The sequence below is a fragment of the Corylus avellana genome, chromosome 4 (assembly GCF_965113065.1).
Source record: "Corylus avellana chromosome 4, dhCorAvel1.hap1.2, whole genome shotgun sequence".
Lineage (NCBI taxonomy): Eukaryota > Viridiplantae > Streptophyta > Magnoliopsida > Fagales > Betulaceae > Corylus > Corylus avellana.
Genome location: NC_142493.1, coordinates 4,207,209 through 4,227,028, shown reverse-complemented (window position 1 = coordinate 4,227,028; position 19,820 = coordinate 4,207,209). Strand labels below are relative to the sequence as shown.

The 19,820-nt window shown below is 35.7% G+C and overlaps 2 protein-coding genes across 3 annotated transcripts; both read left to right on the top strand.

Moving 5' to 3' along the window:
* Positions 1 to 1,236: 1,236 nt before the first annotated feature.
* On the top strand, positions 1,237 to 8,154 carry LOC132177555 (serine carboxypeptidase-like 18). Of its 2 annotated transcripts, XM_059589924.2 has the most exons (14): positions 1,237 to 1,439; positions 1,571 to 1,716; positions 2,985 to 3,061; positions 3,176 to 3,298; positions 3,396 to 3,498; positions 3,999 to 4,036; positions 4,118 to 4,219; positions 4,336 to 4,422; positions 4,555 to 4,710; positions 4,892 to 4,963; positions 6,245 to 6,363; positions 7,397 to 7,510; positions 7,597 to 7,651; positions 7,737 to 8,154. In XM_059589924.2, the coding sequence occupies exons 1-14, from the start codon at positions 1,306 to 1,308 to the stop codon at positions 7,818 to 7,820; spliced, it is 1,410 nt and encodes a 469-aa protein (XP_059445907.2). In that variant the 5' UTR covers positions 1,237 to 1,305; the 3' UTR covers positions 7,821 to 8,154. The 2 variants fall into 2 exon arrangements, with proteins under 2 accessions (XP_059445907.2, XP_059445909.2); XM_059589926.2 differs by lacking the exon at positions 7,597 to 7,651.
* Positions 8,155 to 10,944: 2,790 nt separating this feature from the next.
* LOC132177393 (histidine--tRNA ligase, cytoplasmic) lies at positions 10,945 to 17,162 on the top strand. Its single transcript, XM_088516088.1, is given in 9 exon segments — positions 10,945 to 12,320; positions 12,323 to 12,342; positions 12,588 to 12,668; positions 12,671 to 12,769; positions 13,098 to 13,355; positions 13,942 to 14,076; positions 14,200 to 14,481; positions 16,341 to 16,481; positions 16,632 to 17,162. Coding segments are annotated over 9 exon segments (2,634 nt in total). The 5' UTR covers positions 10,945 to 11,002; the 3' UTR covers positions 16,932 to 17,162.
* Positions 17,163 to 19,820: the final 2,658 nt, after the last annotated feature.

Below are 19,820 nucleotides of genomic sequence, written 5' to 3'. Positions count from 1 at the left end.
TTTTGGTTAAATCTTAACGGAAGTGTGTCAAAATTACCAAAATACCTTTTTTGAAAGAAAAAAAAAAATGCAAAGATTCAAGCCTTGGCCATAATTTAATGAAAATTACAAAAATAACGCATGAATCTTTGAAATTTTTTATTTTTTATTTTATAATAAAAAATGAGTATTTTGGAAATTTTGATCGGAATTAACGGGAATACCTATTAGAGGTGTGACATTACAAAAAATAAGGAGTTTGATATACTAAATTAAGAGTTTTTTATCTTTGAAATAATAATTGCAAATTTAAAGAGACCCAAAAAAAAAAAATTATTTTTAAAAAAATATTTGGGGTAACATCCCCCCTCTTATCTCCGCCACTCTTCAGTTAGCCAAACCAGCGCTTCAATAATCATTGAAATTTGAATCTCAGCATTCTCTCAAACCAGTTTGTTTTTATTGTCAAGAATGGTGGACGACGTGCTTCTCCTACCTTTCATACCTTCTTTTCTTGGTATGAACCTACCAGTCCATTAATTAAACCTATCCATGCATGTGATGCTTTTGGAGCTCACAAAATTTTAGCTAAGTACCAATCCTGCAATGGGATTGAGTCCCCAAAGTGTTTATGTGTACTAGGGCATAAGTTTGAATCTCGCACTAAATTTTTTTATAATTAATTAATGTAAACTATCTTGATTTTCATTGATGCTCTAATAGAACTAAATCAAACTATGATTCAATTGGACTAAAGGGAAGAAAACGGTAAGTAAAAAATAATATTTAAAAAAAAGGGACAAGCCTGTATACCACACAGTATTCAAACTATGAAAAATTGACTCAGGCTATGGTTCATTTTGAAGGATATGTTGAAGGGATAAAGTGACTTATAATAGCTATATTTAATTATGAAAAATGCTACATTTTCAAATTTTTTTTTCTAAAAGTTGGTTTCCAAGTAATGTATCACCGTTCCAAAACATCTATTATTTTGAAAAATGTATCATCATCTCAAGCTGCTGGCCGGAGATGGTATTCACTTGTAAATTGTAACCATCCTAAAAATTTTACTTTGGAATCATCACAATTTTCACACATAAATTTCCAACATCTTTGTTAGCATTTATACGATGTTTAGTTGTTTTAATAGCATTTGTAACAATAAAATTAAAATTTTAAAAAACAAAAAAGTACTAACTTCGTCTGCGTTAAAAGATATGTGGCCCGCGGTGCTGATTTTTTTGGTCATTCTTGACAGCTCTATAAATAGCAATTTAGTAGAACTAGCTAGCACCGAAACAGTTCCACCGGCGACTCAAAAACATGTTGTGTTGTAGAACAATGTGGTCGTGGGTAGTTCTTCTATCGCTTCTCTCCGCCGGCTCTGTTGTCTCACAGTCAATCATCAAGACTCTGCCGGGCTTTACCGGCGACCTCCCCTTCAAACTTGAAACAGGGTCAGTATGTATACATATGTACAATGTCAGTTCAGCATGAATATATATATATATATATTTCACATGTTTATTTATTTATTTATTTTTATCATGATATATAATTAATGGCATAATTTAATATTTTAATGAAGGTATATTGGGGTGGGGGATTTGGATGAGGTGCAGCTATTTTATTACTTCATTGAGTCTGAGAGGAGTCCTAGGGATGACCCTCTTATGCTTTGGCTAACTGGTGGCCCGGGTTGCTCTGGTCTTTCTGGCCTTCTCTATGAAATCGGTATATTTTTCTCTCCTCATCATTTCACTTTCGTCAATTTCATGAAATTTACAACTTTTTTTTTTTTTTAATTTAAAAATAGTAAAGAGAGTTAAAATAATTAGCAAATAAATTGATGTGAAAAGTACAAGGTTTAAAATAGTCATTATATGTGAAAGTTCAAGATTTAATCAATATTTAAAAATAAATAATTGATGACCATGCACCTCGTTGAATTTCAATGACTAATATAATATTATGTAATGGATAATGCTTGAAATGATAAGCTATTTTATAATTATAATTTAATGTTATTATATCTTACACAGTTAGATGATGTCATATAATAAATATGATGGCGTACTATTAAAATAATAATAATAATGATGTCATTATATATTATTAAATGCAACAATATTAACTTCAATAAAAAAAATAAAAAAAAAACTTCTTGCGGTAGTTGTATGGTGTACACATGACTCGGAATGCAAAAGTAGGTTAAAAGCATGTGGGTAAAGACTCAAGCTGTTTCGTGGGAATATGATCCTCTTATTTCTAATGAAAATAAATGATTAGGATTTAAAGTTGGTGTATTTAACGGTGTAAATAATGTACATAATGCTAATGTTGACACATTTTTTGAAATTTAAATGAGATATTATACATTCAGTTAGATTGGATAGATAACTTTAAATCTTGACTATAAAATTAATTTATTTAAAGTGGAATGGATTTTTGTCCTATTTGGAGTTAATTTGTTTGGTGGTGGCAGTGATTGACTTTCAAAGGAATGTTAGGTGGTGGCAAAGCTTGAGGTTGGTGTCGAGCAGAAGTAGCCAGACAAGTACTGATGTTGAACCTAAAAAAAAAATACAAAAAAAAGTGATGTTGACGATGATGATTGATGACTCTATAATATTCACAAGAAAAATATACTTGTTATCTTAGTATTCTTCTAGTGTTTAATTTTTTGGTCTTGAGTGAATATTATTTTCTAAATAAATAAAAAAAAAACGTACAGTTACTTCTTTCACCCAATTTTTTAAAAATAATATTGACCTAGGACCAAGAAAATATCAGGAAAATACTAGAAAAACACTCATTAGTTTCTTATTTTACAATATGCTAAACTGCAAAAGGGTATTGATGAATGAGAAAGAAATAAAGACAATGGGTCAGCCCAACTACCCAAATTGCTAGCAAACATTGTAATTTGTTGTAGCTTTTTAATATTAAATATACATTCTTTTCACAAACAGCCTTGATGTCTAATATATTCCTGCTGGCAGGTCCATTCACTTTCAACTATGCAAATTCTAGTGGGAACAAACCAACACTCTTGTTGAACCCATACTCATGGACAAAGGTGTGATCAGATATATTTATATAACCATTTTGATATATATACATATAGCATTAGTTGATCAGGCCCCAGCACTAGTGAAGACATTTTGATGGAAAAGTAATGTGGATTTCTTAGGTTGCCAACATAATATTTTTGGATGCTCCTGTTGGTACTGGATTTTCATATGCAGAAAGTTCGGATGGGTATTTCACCAGTGATACATTATCTGCAGCACAAAACTATGAATTTCTAAGAAAGGTTTGTCTTTTAAGAAACTTTTTGATAAGAAAAAGGCATCTCAATCATCATATATAGAGTCCATGCATGGCATTGACTATTTCTTATGTTGGTGCAGTGGCTCATGGCTCACTCCATGTTCCTCTCAAATCCACTCTATATAAGTGGTGATTCTTATTCAGGCATGACTGTACCTATCATTCTTCAAGAAGTATTAAATGGTAATACTTTTTACTTCATTTTTTTATTTTTTTATTTAAAAGTTATTACTTTTCTAAAGACATTAATATTTACTATTAGCAGAAAGTTTGTTACTGAGAAAACAAGGGGTACGTTGATTCTTAGGACATATATATATTAGGGAAAGACTAGGAAAAGGTTCTAACATGTTTTAAAATTACTTGAGAAATGAAACTATCTTTGAACATTTCCTTTTCATTTTCCTATAATTTTAGCTAATGTATTGATTAAACGATGAAATTCATCATTTATTATTTGATTTAACATGTTATCATACAAAGATCTTGAGGTCAAACCTTAACTCTACGATTTATTTCTCTATTTCACTTAAATAGTAGTACTATACGTGTTGGCCGGTTTCATCTCCTCATGCATATATATATATATATTATTGAGCACATGAAACATGATTTTGTATCTTCTTCTTCTTCCCTATGCTACTTGCCATGGCATGATTTCTTGGCCTACGATTCTTCTGTAGGTAACGAAGTTGGAGATCAACCACCCATGAATCTTAAAGTAGGTAATTTTTAATTTAAAATTAATCATTCGAGTTAATTACCTTTACTTCTCCTTAATTAATTCCATGGATCGACACAGGGATATGTTCTAGGCAATCCATTTACAGATATAATTTATGACCTGAATTCAAGAGTAAAATTCGCTCACCGAACAGCACTTATATCAGATCAACTTTATGAGGTGAACTGCTCTTTAATTACTTATTTGCGTATGTGTTTAATTAATTTCATATTTATTTGGCTGCAAAAATATATGATTTTAAACATCCAATATGTTATGTACGTGTTTAATTTTAGTCAACTAAAAGAAACTGCAAAGGCGAATACTCGCGACCAGATCCAAGCAATGCACCATGCATGGAAGATCTTCAAGTTGTTAGTGAGGTGAGTGGGATTAATTATAACAATTATTGTTTGTTTGTTTAATTTACATCATTAAGTAATTAATGTCATCAATGTTTAATTAATTGCATATATGGGCAATGAAGATAATTAGTTTACCATTTGAATTTGTAGTGCATCGCCAAAATACAAAGGCCCCATATTTTGGAGCCCAAGTGCAGTGAATTGTCCCCCAAACCAAATAAATTGTGGGGGTGGAGCTATGATCTCAGTGACAGTATGATAGATATACTCACTTCAACACCTCAAGTTCCTCGACCATGGTGTCGGGTATCTCTCTCTCTTTTTCTCTTTCTCAATCTCCAAGTTTTTGTTAGAGTAATGATTAAGTAATTAAATTTATCTCTTCTTATCAGTTTAAGCTTTGGGATAACTGGTAATTTAACAGTTTTCAATATCTCACAATGTGCAAGTTTTTTTTTTTTTTTTTTTTTTTTTTTTTTTTTTTCAGAACTACAACTATCTGTACAGCTACATCTGGGCTAATGATAAAACTGTGCAAAATGCTCTTCACACCCGAGAGGTACGTATGTAACTTCTAATTGAAATAGAATTGAATTTGATGATACTAAAATATGCCTTGTCGAGTTCAAGATTGAGATCACCTAGAATACTCGGCACGAAGACTTGTTGGGTGTACCGACCGAAATAACTCAGATGCCTGAGTCGATTGAGCAAAACTTTTGGGAAAAATGGTTGTGCACGTGTACTAGTGCATGCCTTACCTTTTTTATCTTTCCTTGATTTGGTACTAGAATTAAGGTGGTCCTTTTCTCGGGTGGCCTTACTAGGTTTTGTTGTCCAATTCCATGATGTCTAGTCACCGGCTCTAGCAAGGGATGTTCTTGGTAGTCTTTTCGTTGACGTGCACGGCTCAGGTGCCATTAAATTAATGCCACCTTGATACTGTGCTAGAAGGAGCATGACGTCCACCGTCACTAGCTCCGACAATGTTCTTCCAAAAATACGGTTGACGGCATCGGCATTGGGATTGACCCAAAGAGGAATTAGGTCCGTTTGGAAAAGCTTTTTTTTTTTTCTCTTTTTTTTTTTTTTTTTTTTTGTTTGTTTGTTTAATATACAACTTTTTTTCAAAGAAAAATTAACATCAAAATATTTTTGCTATTTTTACTTTTTATATTACATCATTTACTTTTTATTACTATTTAAATAAAAAAATATTACAAAACAAAACTTTTCATATTTCAATACAAAAAATTCAAAATTTTATACCACATCAACCAGAGTATATAAGACAAAAATGCTTTGCAAAACAAACTGCTTTGATTTGGGCCAATTGATTAGCTTTTCAACGGGCAAACCAACCCAAGTCCTAGAGGGATGGAATTCTCGATGTGGAGTTGTACCTTTCTTAAGCTTGTGAGCTTGTTTTATGATCTTTTGGTTAAAAGACACAGATATTTCTGACTCTAGTTACTTAGTCTTCCGCTACATCAACATAGCTCGTAAGCTAAGAACTCATCCATAACAATTAATATAGACAAAACAACAACTTCCAACAATTTAACACATGACCCAAAAAATGAGATTAAAAATCAAGGAAGCTAAAATTAAATTAACACTTTCCATACTCGGTTGATCAAGTATCTGTCCCAGTCGACCGAGACATGTTCAAAAACCTTATCGTACGTGGTCAACCAGACATGACTCACGATGCATCCCAAGTTCGTGGTTTATTTCATTTTCCTAAGTTTTCATATTTTCCATAAAAATGCTATGTTTAATTTCTCGGATGGATATTACAATTATAGTTTCACAAATGATCTTTCATCTGACAATCTAGGGAACAATAACAACCTGGGACAGATGCAATAAGAGCATGGTATATGCACACAATATCATTACTAGTATTGATTATCATCACAACCTCACCAAGAAGGACCTTCGAGGTCTGGTTTACAGGTAAACTCAAACGTTCTTCTATTAGATTATTGCTACAATGCTTATCTAACAAGGAACTACCATAAATTGTTGGGATTGCCATGCCCTAGTGACTAATGTGGAATGCTTAACAAAATGAGTAATGTTATTTAGTAGATTGTTATACGACTGTCGTACAACTTGATAATGATGTGACAGTGACATCCAGCTCTTGAATCTGCACTTGTTAAACAAAAAAAAAAAAAAAAAAAAAAAATTAGTGGACCACTTTTAACTACCACACCATCATAATTGTATAACAATCTACTCAATAACATTACTCTATCAAAATTTGAGAAATAGTACTTTTCAGAGAATCCAAAAATACTTTCTCAACAAAATCAAATACCTTTGTGATTAGTAAAAGATTTTTGAGCTGTAAGTATTTCCTCCTTGGGTACTTCTCTCATCATCCCACTTTTCAAAATTATCAATGGATCTGTAGGGCCATATGGGTCCCACACATAAACCCCCCATATCCAATAGTCATTTTACAAAGTAGGAGAATGAAAAAAGAACCAAAGGAGAATATATAGCACATCTCTTTCTTGAAGGAAAAATGCTACATTTCCTCCTCGTGCAGGTTCTTCTCCCATCCTCTTCACTTTTTAAAATTACCGGTGAATTTGTAGGGCCATATGGGTCCCACACATGGACCTCGCAGATCTAATAGTGATCTTGAAAAGTGAGAGAATGAAAGAAGAACCAAAGGAGAATGTATGCCACATCTCTTTTCTGAATTATGCATGCAATTCAAACAGTCACACAGAAAGGAGGCTACAGAGCCTACCTACTCGGAGCAGGTGGGCTCCACATCCCAAATTGTCTCAAAGCAGTTTTCTCTCTAATTCCCTCTCTATGAGACTCCTAAATTGCATGCAATTCAGGAAACAGGGGAGTCTCATCCATAAACATGATATCAAGCCATTGTTAGACTTTTAAAAATCTATTTCGGTCTCTGTTTAGAATTTTTCTTAGCTTTCCTAATCTAAACAAGACTTTTCTCTTCTCATAGTGGCGATCACGACATGGTTATTCCCCATGTGGGCACACAAGAATGGATAGAAACTCTGAACTTGACCGTCGGGGATAGCTGGAGACCTTGGTTTGTTGAAGGCCAAGTTGCAGGGTTGGTTTTCAACCACACTTAACTTGATTTTCAGTTCATAAATTTGCTACACACCTTACAGTTAAATACAAGATCATTTTCTGCAGATTCGTCACAATATATACAGAGAAAAAGTACAGTTTAACGTTCACAACTATAAAGGCAGGCCACCACCCCCCAAGCAAAAATTTATTTTCTATATAAAACTAAGTAAAATATAGTAATATGGGTCTTTGTTCTTGTGCAGGGAGGGGGCCACACAGCACCAGAATACAGGCCTAGGGAAAGTCTAGCGATGCTTGAGAGGTGGTTTGCTTATTACCTTCTATAGCTCACATCATGATTTGAGTAATAATTAGAAAAATCTACAATGTGCAAGTTGCAAGTTGCCTGATTTGTAACTTTAATGCAACCAAAGAATGCATTGGAGACTGATTTCTTAAATGCTTATAAAAAGCACTATTAAATAAGTAGACGAGGATTTGACGTTCATCTATTAATCCTCAGAGATGCAGAGTTGATCTTTGAATTTGGCTTTGGTGCAATATAAAAAACATACAAGAGATTTTATGTTTGAACCACCTCCTTTAGCCAAATGGGGGTGGCGGGCAACCCCTGTTTGGCCAAAATGATTTTTTTTAAAAGAATAATATTGAGGCATGTGAGACACTTGTCGCATTGTAATTGTGTATATCATTACAATTTGAGAATAAAGGAGAATTTCTCGACTTATTATGGCCTATTAGAAGAAGAAGGCACCCTAGTGGTATCCTAACCGGCAGAAAAATATTGTAGTCAATTTAATAATGATCTAGTGACAATTGCATCTTCGCCCGAAACAAAAATGAAAATTGTTTTGTCATTGATGAGAGATTTCTCTACGAACAATAGGAATTAGAGTTTGAAGAAGGTTGACGAAAAAGAGTCTTCGACTAGCAGACGTAGACGTCTTTACTAAGAGCATGTTTGAGATTGCGTTTAAGAAATATAGCTTTTTAAGTCAAAAAGTACTTTTTGGCAAAAGCTTTTGCCATACGCACGTTTTGACTATAGTTTTTTGAATTTTTAAAAGCGCTTTCAATTCTTTTAACAAACGAATACTTTTTTCTTCAAACGGAGTTTTTGAATGTTAAACGCACTTTTAGGTCCTTGAAACGCACTCCCAAACAGGCCCTAAGGGTCATAGATATGAGAATGGACCGAAAAATTGGTAACGAAAAGAAAGAGAGAGAGAGAGAGGAGATGCTTGTAGAAAGTTCAGAGAGAGAGAGAGAGAAAGAGAGGATATGGAGAAGAGGAGAAATTGGATGTCACAAGAAAGTGACTATGAAATTGATTGGGGAGGTAGATTGGTTTTGAGAAAAGTTAAGGGGACATCAAGATTCAGGATTGAGATTGGTGATTGTATGTAAATATTAGTATGTAAGTGTCACACGCATGAAATTGATTTGGCATACGAAAAGAAGCAAAAGAATTAAAATCCTTTCATCCCTCTGAAAAGACAAAATATTGCAGGCATTAAAAGGGTAGGCTTAGGAGGACTCCAGCAAGAAACAGAGTAACTTGTGCTGCATTTTTCTGCAAGTGATTAAAACCAACCATGAACAGATGCAGCCATTTCTTTGCTGTCTTCAGCATCTCTAGCGTCCTTTTATATGTGGGTGAGAGCTTAATTGTACAATTTTATTACAGTAGCCATGTAATATGTATGAACATCTAAACATATATATTGTTTCCATTGATGTTTATATATAATAGCTTCGGAAGCAGAGAACGTTGATTGTATGGTGAAAAGCAAAAAGTGGTCCGGGATGTGCTTCAGCAACTTCAACTGTAGCCAGCAATGCAAACGATGGGAGAAGGCCGTGTGGGGAATATGTTACCTCTTCAAATGAATAGGAATAGGCATAGCAAAATGAACCTTTTTCTAAGACTCAAACCAAAATGAAAAGGAATAGCAAAGAAGATGAGAAAGTATAAACAAAAGTCTCTTTCTCTTATTGGAATTTAAAAAGTTAAATCATGCTTTTAAAACAAAGGGCTTTGATATTCATGGGAATTTTGATATAGCAATCAATATCTATTTTTGCCAAAATACTCAATCCCACATTTTTTTTCTCCCCCCCTTTTTTTATTTATTTTTATTTTTTAACTAGTAATTCTACAAGTCCTTCTTGTGTCATTTTTGTGTCTCTCAAAAAATGATATGACTTTTTTTAAAATCATTTTATTAAAATTAAATAGTGATAAATCACAATGCCAATAGTGATTTAAGAGCCCCATCATCATGAGAGAGACTTGTAGCATTACTCAATCTTGACCCCTCACGAAGACCCAATAATGAGTCGATATTGTCGGTAACTTGTTACTACTAATCAATTTAACTTGCGCACTAGTATAATGATTAGGATTGGCAATTTTTCACACAAGTTGTGATTTGTCACGAACTCAAAATGAAATTAGCGGGTTATGGTTGTGGTGTATGATTTGTTTAATTAAATGATTCGGGTTATAGTTGATCTATATAATCTTATACTTGCGTCTTGACAAGATTTGAAACCGACACACGACATAAGAGCCAGTATTTTTTTACATAATTCGCAAACTTGGCATAAACCCAACACGAAATTAGTGTGTTAGTTAAGATGTATAATCTATTTAATTAATTGAGTTGTGTGAGGGTATACCTATATGTGAACACGATCCGAACTCGACACGAACACAAATTGTTGCTCCATACTTCGAGTTCGAATAAAGCATGCACATCACACATTTAGTGGACAAGGATGCATTAATTTTAAAAAGACGTGTTAACATTGACATTATAGACATTAGACACAGTTAGATATACTAATTTTAAGTTTTGACCATAATATGAATACTCACATCTCAAATAAAACACAGAGAATCATATTTCTTGAAGTTGGGGAAAAGACAAGTGCAGTTAAATGAATCTGATAATTATTGTTAAGTTTTTTAAGACTTATCTTAAAAATTTAGTTCTAAACTTATGTCTCATTATTATTCTATGCGATCTATTATTTTAGAGACCGAATGAGATAGTGACACGTTAATTTGAAACCAAAATTTTAAGCAAAGTATTGAAAACTAGCATTTCGCGGTGGATATACATGATCGACCTTGGTTTAAGAAGTCATCACAATTATAAAAGCAATCTAAAATAATGTAACTTTTAAAATTTTATAGTAATTTATTATTATTAGTATTATTATTATTATTATTTTGAGGGGAGTGATTTATTATTATTAGATTTTAAATAAATCATTATAAAGTTTTAATCAAATAATAATTTTAAAACCACAACACCTTTAAAAAGACAAAAAAAAAAAAAAACAAAAATATTTTTTTAGCATTACTTACCATAAATATTACATGAATTAATATAACCAAAAAAATGGTTCGTTAATGTATCGTAACGCCCAGGCTGATCAAAACCCAAAAACCCCTAAAGCAAAAACACTCTCAGAGTCTCTGAGCTCGAAGGCAAAGGCAATGGCGGAGAGAGGAGAAATCTCTGTCATAACACTAGGAGGCAAGGGCATCTCTCTCTCCCCATCCTCACTCTACGCCGTCGCCAGCGGCCTCGCTCAGGTGCGCGCCGACTCATCTGCGCTCGATAGGCTTGCCTCCTCCTCCTCCAATCAGCGCCCGCCATCAGTCAAGCACGAAATCACCCTCCCCAAAACCTTTACCCTAGTCGAATCCCGCGCCTTCCTTACTGTGCTCCTCAACAAGCTCCTCCTCTCCGCTTCCCCAGGCATTCGCACTGTCCTTCCGGTTCGATTCTCCGAAGCACTGAATTCCAGGTCTCAAGCCCTAGAATTCGAACCCCTTGATGTGACCCAAGAGGAGCTCTATGTGCTGGAGAAATCATCCGCTGCTTTGTACGGGGTGTTCGCCATTTTGGACCACGAATCCGCGGCTTTATCGGTAGTTTCCGACGACGTCGCCGCCATTTCGTGTGAGGCAGCGAGAGCCGACTTGGCGGCGTTCAATTCGGTGGATTCCGGAGATGGGTTTTCGGCGAAGGAGGAGGTTGTGGTGGCCAGTGATATGAAGGTCTTGCTCAATGGGTCGAAGTTGGTGGGTAAGGTTGAGAGTTTATCGGTCTCAAAAATCCCGAAACATCACGGGTGCTTGAGGAAGATAGCGAAGTTGGTTCATACCGAGACGCGAATCGGGTTGAATTCGGGCGTGGCGGTGGCGAATGCGGAAGGACCGTTGGTGCATACCGTGTTGTCACCATTGGCCTCGGCGCTGTACTACTTGGGGGAGTGTAGCTTGAACCGTGCTAAATCGAATTTGGATTTGGTTGGCAGCGATAATTTGCGATCGAGTTTGGGGAGTTTGTTTGAAAGGAAATGCGTGAGTAGTGAGAGTTTTAGTAATGCGTTTGAGTTGGTTTCGGAATTGGGATGCAAAAAGGAGTATGAAAAGTTTGTGCACGAAGTGAATGTGTTGTTGGGAATGGTGTGGAAGATTGTGGCGTGGGAGGCGATAACGGGTTTCATTGCGCTTGAGGGTGTGGAATGGAATGAGAAGAGTGAAAAGGGTGTTGAGGTGAATGGAGGGAACGTGAAGGTGGAGAGGAAGAGTGAGAAGAAGAAGAAGGTGGTGCTGGGGAAAGGGACTGGTGTGATTGTGCAATTGATTAAGGATAGGTTGCAGGGTAAGGGAGTGGGTGGGATTGGGGGTTCAGGGTTATTGGAGATATGGGGGGAAGAACTTTTGCTGTTTTTGCACCCGAAGGATCGGGAATTCGACGGTTTGTTGCAAAGGGTGAGGGAGATTGTGGAAAGCAACGCAAGTAGAAGCTGCCAAAGCTTCCCAAGGTGATAATATTCCTGAAACTTTTCATCGTTCAATATTTGTTGAATGGTTTTGCCTGCTTTGGGTTTTTTTTGCTTGGTATTAAATGGGATGAGTAAAATATTGAAAACAGTATCTTTATCGTTCAAAACCATTATCTTTATCATTCCATTTTATGAACATTCTATTGTGTTTTTATTCATCTTCTTTTCCTCTTAAAAATGCTTTCACTAGCATGCTGACTGTAAGTATATTATGGTACAATTAGGGTACTCGTGATTTTTCGAAAGAACAAATGACAATAAGAAAGGGAGCTTTTTCACTTATAGAGGGGGTTTTCGAGAAGCATATGGTGCTATGGCCTTGGATACTCCAGTTTTTGAATTGAGAGAAACTCTCATGGGAAAATATGGGGAAGATTCAAAGTTGATTTATGATCTTGCGGACCAGGTAAATATTTGACATTTTTTTTTACGAGCAAATATTTGAAATTTAGTTGGTTCAATTTAAGTCAAATTTATTTTCTCATTATTTTTTCTTTTTGAGAATTTTCATTTGTTCAATTGGGTTGTTGCTGATATGGTTGATTGTTTGAGTCTTTGGCTTCCATATTTTATCTTTATTTAAAAGAAAAAAGTTCCTCTTATAAAGACTGTTATTTGGATTTTTTGCTGCTAACTTGGAATTGATTCAGTTTGCCGTGATGAGAAAAATGAATTTAGTTACTCCATTTCATCTTTTGGCACATTTATGTAATTTACATTCAATTTGTTGGCAGGGTGGAGAGCTTTGTTCTTTGCGATATGACTTAACTGTACCATTTGCTAGGTATGTGGCTATGAATGGTATCACATCATTTAAAAGGTACCAGATAGCTAAGGTTTACCAGAGGGACAACCCATCTAAGGGAAGATACCGTGAATTTTATCAGTGTGATTTCGATATTGCTGGCCAACATGTAAAAATGGGGCCAGATTTCGAGGTTGTTAAAATTTTGGCAGAACTTCTTGATAAACTGAACGTTGGAGATTATGAGGTAACATCACTTTTCTCTTCTATATGTGTTACTAGAAGTTTCATACGTTGAACTTTATTGTGGATTATGTATAGTAAGCTTATTTCCTGTTTGATATTGATATGACTTCTGGTGTGAACTGTCATTTCTATTGGATACAGTTCCTGCATTTAAAAATTTAGTCGCACAGTCAAAATTTAAAATATGATTAATTTTTAAAGTAATGACATTGGACAAAAAAAAAGGGGGGGGAATAACCTTGATGGTTTATAAGTGGATGTAGTTATGATATTCAGTATTTCAAAAATTAGAATTTCCATTGAATTTTTTTAATTTATTAATAAGGGTTGAACCCGAGATGCCTCCTATCTTCATACCTGCCTCTACTGCTGTGCGATGTCAACAATGGCATTCAGTTTATCCTTTCATACCTGCCATCTTAATGTAAAGGAATTTGGATCTTTTGGATTTAGACCAAGTCTTGGTATCATTACCCCATCAAAGGTCCTAATTCTACATGTTTCCTTGCATGTTGTGGTTTAAAATCCTAAAGTGATTTCTTGAATATTATATGTTAAGTACTGCCCTCTTTTATATTCTTCCACAGATAAAATTAAATCATCGAAAGTTACTCGATGGAATGTTGGACATATGCGGAGTACCACCGGAAAAATTCAGAACCATATGTTCAAGCATTGACAAGTTAGATAAGCAATCTTTTGAGCAGATAAAAAAAGAAATGGTAAGAACACTTGTACGCATATTGAGTTGTCTTCTGTATGTTGGTTAAATAATTTTTTTATGTGCTCTGTTTTCTATCATTGGATGGGTTTAGTCATGTATATTTCTTGTTGGTTATTGTTAGGTGGAGGAGAAAGGCTTAACTGTTGAGACAGCAGATAAAATTGGCACTTTTGTGAAGGAAAGGGGACCCCCTTTGGAATTGTTATCTAAACTTAAGCGAGAGGACAGCAAGTTCTTGGAACATGAAGGATCTGTCAATGCACGGAATGACCTGGACATTTTATTTAAAGCTCTTGACAAATCAGAGTGTATTGACAAAGTGGTTTTTGACTTGAGTCTTGCCAGAGGTCTTGATTATTATACTGGAGTCATATTTGAGGCTATTTTTAAAGGGGGTACACAGGTAATTTGCTTAGAAACAGCTTATGTTTCCATTGCATTTGTTTTGTTTTCAATGAGAATGTGTAATATTCGGCAACACTTCCAGAGCTAATTCTCCTTCCATAAATAATTCCATGGATTTTTTCACTGATTAAACCGCTGGAGCTTTCTTATTGTCAAAGTACTCTTAATCTGAAGAAGTAGGAATTGACTGGCCAAAACACTATAACATATAAACATTGAAAACATTGCAGTGAAATGTGCCTATTCCTTCCTTAATAATTGTATACAAAGAAAAAGAGCAGGCATCACCAGTGCATTCCCTTCTACCAGATTGCTACTGTTATGCATGTGGTCAGTATTGGTTGCAGTATATGGTTTACTATTATATTTTAATCTTTTCTGATAGTAGTCGTTAAGACATATTTCCTTAATATGTTTTGTCTTTGCTCTACTTGATATGGTCATGTATTTTCTGATGAATGTTAAAATCTTGCCTTAAACGTGATGTGAGTTTGTGGACAACCATCAAATAGGTCCTGTATCATGGACCATTTTCAGCTTGATAAATTTTATTGTTTCATCCATTTATTTGTGTTGTCTAATTTCTGTGGAAGCGAAGATGATTCCTCCAAGAAGATGCTTCATGTTGCTGTTATATCAAGATATGATTTTTGGGAGATGGCGACTTGTGATGATGGAGGCTCTATTTAGGGATGTAGGTTGGAAAAGGATTGTGGAAGGTAGGGGTGGGAAGTATGTTGCCCTTGTGGAAGTGATGGGAATATTTAGGAGCATACTTTGGATGTCTTAGAAGGATAGTGGGATAGGTTTTTCTAAAGTTTGAGTGTCTTAATCCTCCCTATCTTAGAACACCAAAACTCTACTGCATCTTAAAAAATATGAGGTAGGTAAACAACATATTGAGTTATAATCTTTATGAAATGTGAAAAATATTGTTAGGGAACTTGGAATGACTCTTGGTAAGCCTTAGAATCAAACATTAAAAGGTATTCCAATAATTTATGTTTCATTTTGGGGGTCTTCATTCTATATAAAATAGGGAGGAGAGATGTTGTGGCAACAGTAGGGTTTCCCTCTAGTGACGCAGCAGCTAGGTTGAGATTTTCTGGCATATTTTGTTCTGTTTTCTGAGGATTCGTTATCACTACCAAACAGGCAAAGAAAAATCCAAGCATGATTGACCCAGATGATTTGTAAGGTTTTTTTTTTTTTTTGGAACGAGTAGAAATATTGTTAGGGAACTTGGAATAACTCTTGGTAAGCCTTAGAATCAACATTAAAAGGTATTCCAATAATTTATGTTTCATTTTGGGGGTCTTCATTCTATATAAAATAAGGAGGAGAGATGTTGTGGCAACAGAAGGGTTTCCCTCTAGTGACGCAGCAGCTAGGTTGAGATTTTCTGGCATATTTCGTTCTGTTTTCTGAGGATTCGTTATCACTACCAAACAGGAAAAGAAAAATCCAAGCATGATTGACCCAGATGATTTGTAAGTTTTTTATTTTTTTGGAACCAGTAGAAACTCCGTATACACTGCTAGTTGGGGAGCATAACCACTTGCTAGTTGAGGCAACCCCGGGGCCAGTTGATTTGCAACTTATTGCAAGACAAGTAACTCACAGGATGAGAGGCTGACTATTTTAATATTTTCCGTGTTGGATTAAGTGTAGCTGAATTGGTATTGAAACAAATAAAGATTTGAAGGATGTAATAACCTCCCTCCCCCCCCCTCCCTCCCTCCTAAATTATGTTACTTAAATCAGTAAGTCATAAATCCTATGTCAAATGTAGTTGCTGCATTGCATTGCTTCATATGTGTCTCCATGGCAAATTGATTAATTTGTGCATGTCCTCAGGTTGGTTCAATTGCTGCTGGCGGACGATATGACAACTTTATAGGTATGTTTGGTACAAAGCAGGTTCCAGCAGTTGGTGTTAGTCTTGGAATTGAGCGAGTATTTGCTATAATGGAGCAGCTTCATAAAGATCACAGCCAGGTGATACGAATAATTGATGCCTCTATGATTGATGAACTGGTCACTTGGTTGAACTTGAAAAAGCTTTCATTAAGAGATCTATAATTTATTGAATTGACCTTTTGTGAGGCTGATGTGTTCTTTCCTCCCACTTTTTGGGTGTTTCCACAGACGACACGAGCAACGAAGACGGAAGTCCTAGTTAGTATATTGGGGGATGACCTGCCTCTAGCCGCAGAGGTGGTAAGTGAGCTGTGGGATGCCGAAGTGAATGCCGAATATCTTGTGAATAAAAGAGTGATGAAGCACATTGAGCATGCTAGAGAGTCGAGGATCCCATGGATGGTTATCATGGGTGAGCGGGAATGGAGTGAAGGGATTGTGAAATTAAAAAACATTGAGGCCGCTGAAGAAGAAGAAATTCCTAGGAGTAGACTTGTTGAGGAACTTAAAATACGATTGAAACGATGAAAATATAGTACTTGGCCAAGGCACATCTACAAGCTAGATTTCAGTTCTAACCAGGTAAATAATTCTTCTGTAACACGCTTTTGAGAGTATTGGCGATTGTATTCATTATATTCTTGATACTGGAGAAGTATTGTGGAACATGCACATACATAGTCCTGGAATCACTTGCTTCCCTTATAGGATAACATTGTTTATTTTTATTCAGCATCTTGAAACTTGTATTCTTTTCCTGGTGCTTATTTTTGGCAAGAGACTTAGGCGGCAAGAAAGGGAATAGGGGATTGTGTTTAGGGTTTGTTCAAATGAATGGAAATAAAAGGAAGGTTCCAGTATAAACTTTCCCTAAATGAAATGGCGTCATTTCTTGAATTAAAATGATGTCCTTCTGTTATAATTTTTTAAATTTTTTTTCTATAATATATTATTAGTATAAGAGGTAGACAAAGGCAGATAATCTGCCCCCGCCTACCCCTAAGCCCGCTATTTGCGTGTTATGGGCGGATAGCGGGTAGGGCCATCCATCCGCTCTTATTATGACTTGGGCTATTTGCCAATAAACCCGTGTGGGCGGGTGAATGGCAGAGGCAGGCCTATTTTTACTCGGCCCGCTGTATAGGCCGACATGGGATTATTGAATGGTTTTAATTACTCTTTCCCCCCTTCATAAGTGATATCTTAGGCCCTATGGCCCCTATCCAAATGCTCTTCTTTGGTGGCAAATTCAAAATCAAGAAATTGGGCATAGTAAGTAAATGAGACACCTTAAAATTGTTTTATTTTATGCAATTCATATAATTTATTTTTCATGTAATTTGATAGGAATTTGTGCACAAGTTAAGCAAAAAACATGAACTTAGATGTGAATTTTTTATTTTTTATTTTGATAAACAATTGAAACCAGAAAGAGAAAGGGAAAAACAACAAAACATTGCATAACAACGAGCATAATGTGCTTAAGAAAAAAATCAATCAACATCATTAATAAGTGGCATTTTCTTTTACGTAATCACATGTTTAAACCAAAACAATAAAGCACTCACGCTAACAATATAGCAAGGTTTGTGTTGTTTGTCAATATGTGTGGCCTATGTCAGGGCATAACACTCGTAGTTAACAATTAAAGTACTCAACTCTATCTATATTGCGTAAAAAATAACTCAATACAATAGGATTAGCTAAGAGATAACTATGTAATTGTAGCTTTTGGACCTTAGCATTATTTTACTGCAGAGAAAAGAAAGGAAATGGGGGCACGAAGAGAAAACTAAAAAGGAAAGGGAGAAAAAAGTCGAAGTATTTCAATTATAATGATAAAGGAAGTTTGGTATATCCATCCGTTAATTATCCGATGCCAACTACCCACATCGATCTGTAATTCTGCATGGCTCTTTGACGTTTAGTTGAGAATTCAATTCACGCGCGACTCTTGGTGGCACAAGCAATAAAATATGGGGTCTCATTTTTTGGACACACCTCCTCATCTAGGATCCTGATCCCCACATCTATCCATCGTTTTTTGGACAACATGTTTTAATTTTCACCTACCAATAAGATGGTGTTTGAAGGGTTTGAGACCGTTAAGTATGCATGTGTTACACATAAAAATAATTGACTGAAAAATGTTTTCGGAAAATATTATTTTGAAAAATAATTTTTTGGAAAATATTTTTCGATGTTTAGTGCATATATATATATATATATATATATATATATATATATTAAATTTTAAATTACGAAAATCTCTTGTTCAAGTCCCGACGGTGACCTAGTTGCGTCCCACGAGTCCCAAACGGGTCCAAAGAGGGTCATGTTAGGTCCAGACCAAGTCCCAGCGGTGTCCTAAACGGGTCCTCCAAGGGTCCTAGCGGGGTCCCAGTCAAGTTCTGACAGGGTTCTAAATGAGTCCCATCAGTGTTCTAGTCGTGTCTTAACCAAGTCATGACATATCTCGATCGAGTCTTGGTAGGTCCCAACCAGGTGCTAACTGTGTCCCATCGGTGTTTCGGTCAAGTTCCGGCAATGTCCTAACCGGGTCCCAGCAGTGTCCCGGTCAGGTCTCGGTGGGTCTCGACCATGTCTTAATCGGGTCCCATCGGTGTCTCAGTCGATTCTCGGCGGTCTCCTAACAGAGTCTCGATAGTGTCCCAGTCAGGTCCCTGTGGTGTCCCGGTCGAGTCTCGGCAGGTCCCGACCGGGTCCCGGCGATTTCTTGGTCAAGTCACATGGTGTCCTAACTAGGCCCTAACGGTGTCCTGACGGGGTCCTAGTCAAGTCCTACCATGGTCCCGGCAGTGTCCCGGTCAGGTCTCGACAAAGTCCCGACGACGTCCTAGTTGGGTTTGTCGATTTGAGAATAAGGTAATCAAATTCGGAAAATAGTTTACAGTTTTCAAAATGGAAAAAAAATTTCAAAAATTAAAGAGGTTTTTTTTTTCGCTCAAACTGAAAATATTTTTTGTTGACTATTATTTTACGTCGCACCAAACACTTGAAAGTACGGAAAACATTTTCCAGAAAATCATTTTTTGAAAAGATGTCACAAGTTTGAGTGGTTAATATAGGAGTTGGGCACATATTTATAGATTTAAGCTTTTGGGTTGAATATAGAATCCTAACATACTATATTATGGTCTTACTAAAAGACTTTCCATAGTGTTAATCTCCCTAACAAAGTTGCATTAGAGCCGATGATAGAGTAGCACATGCACGGACAAAGATCTTTGGAGTATGGACAAAGGTGCAATGTAGATTAGGAGTTCAAATTCACATGGTTGGACTCAAACCCATATACGTAAGCTTTTAAGTAGAGTAACGTCATATCATATTAAATATGTTATGGTCTCGTTTAGAAACAGTGTAAAAAGTCACTCTCCATAACAGATAATCTTA

What these genes read in the sequence shown, in the direction of transcription:
- LOC132177555 (XM_059589924.2), top strand. Translation starts at nt 1,306, where the DNA reads ATGTTGTGTTGTAGAACAATGTGGTCGTGGGTAGTTCTTCTATCGCTT. An exon ending in ACCCATACTCATGGACAAAG is followed by an intron (nt 3,062 to 3,175) that starts GTGTGATCAGAT and finishes TGGATTTCTTAG; the next exon opens with GTTGCCAACATAATATTTTT. An exon ending in CTTCGAGGTCTGGTTTACAG is followed by an intron (nt 6,364 to 7,396) that starts GTAAACTCAAAC and finishes CTCTTCTCATAG; the next exon opens with TGGCGATCACGACATGGTTA.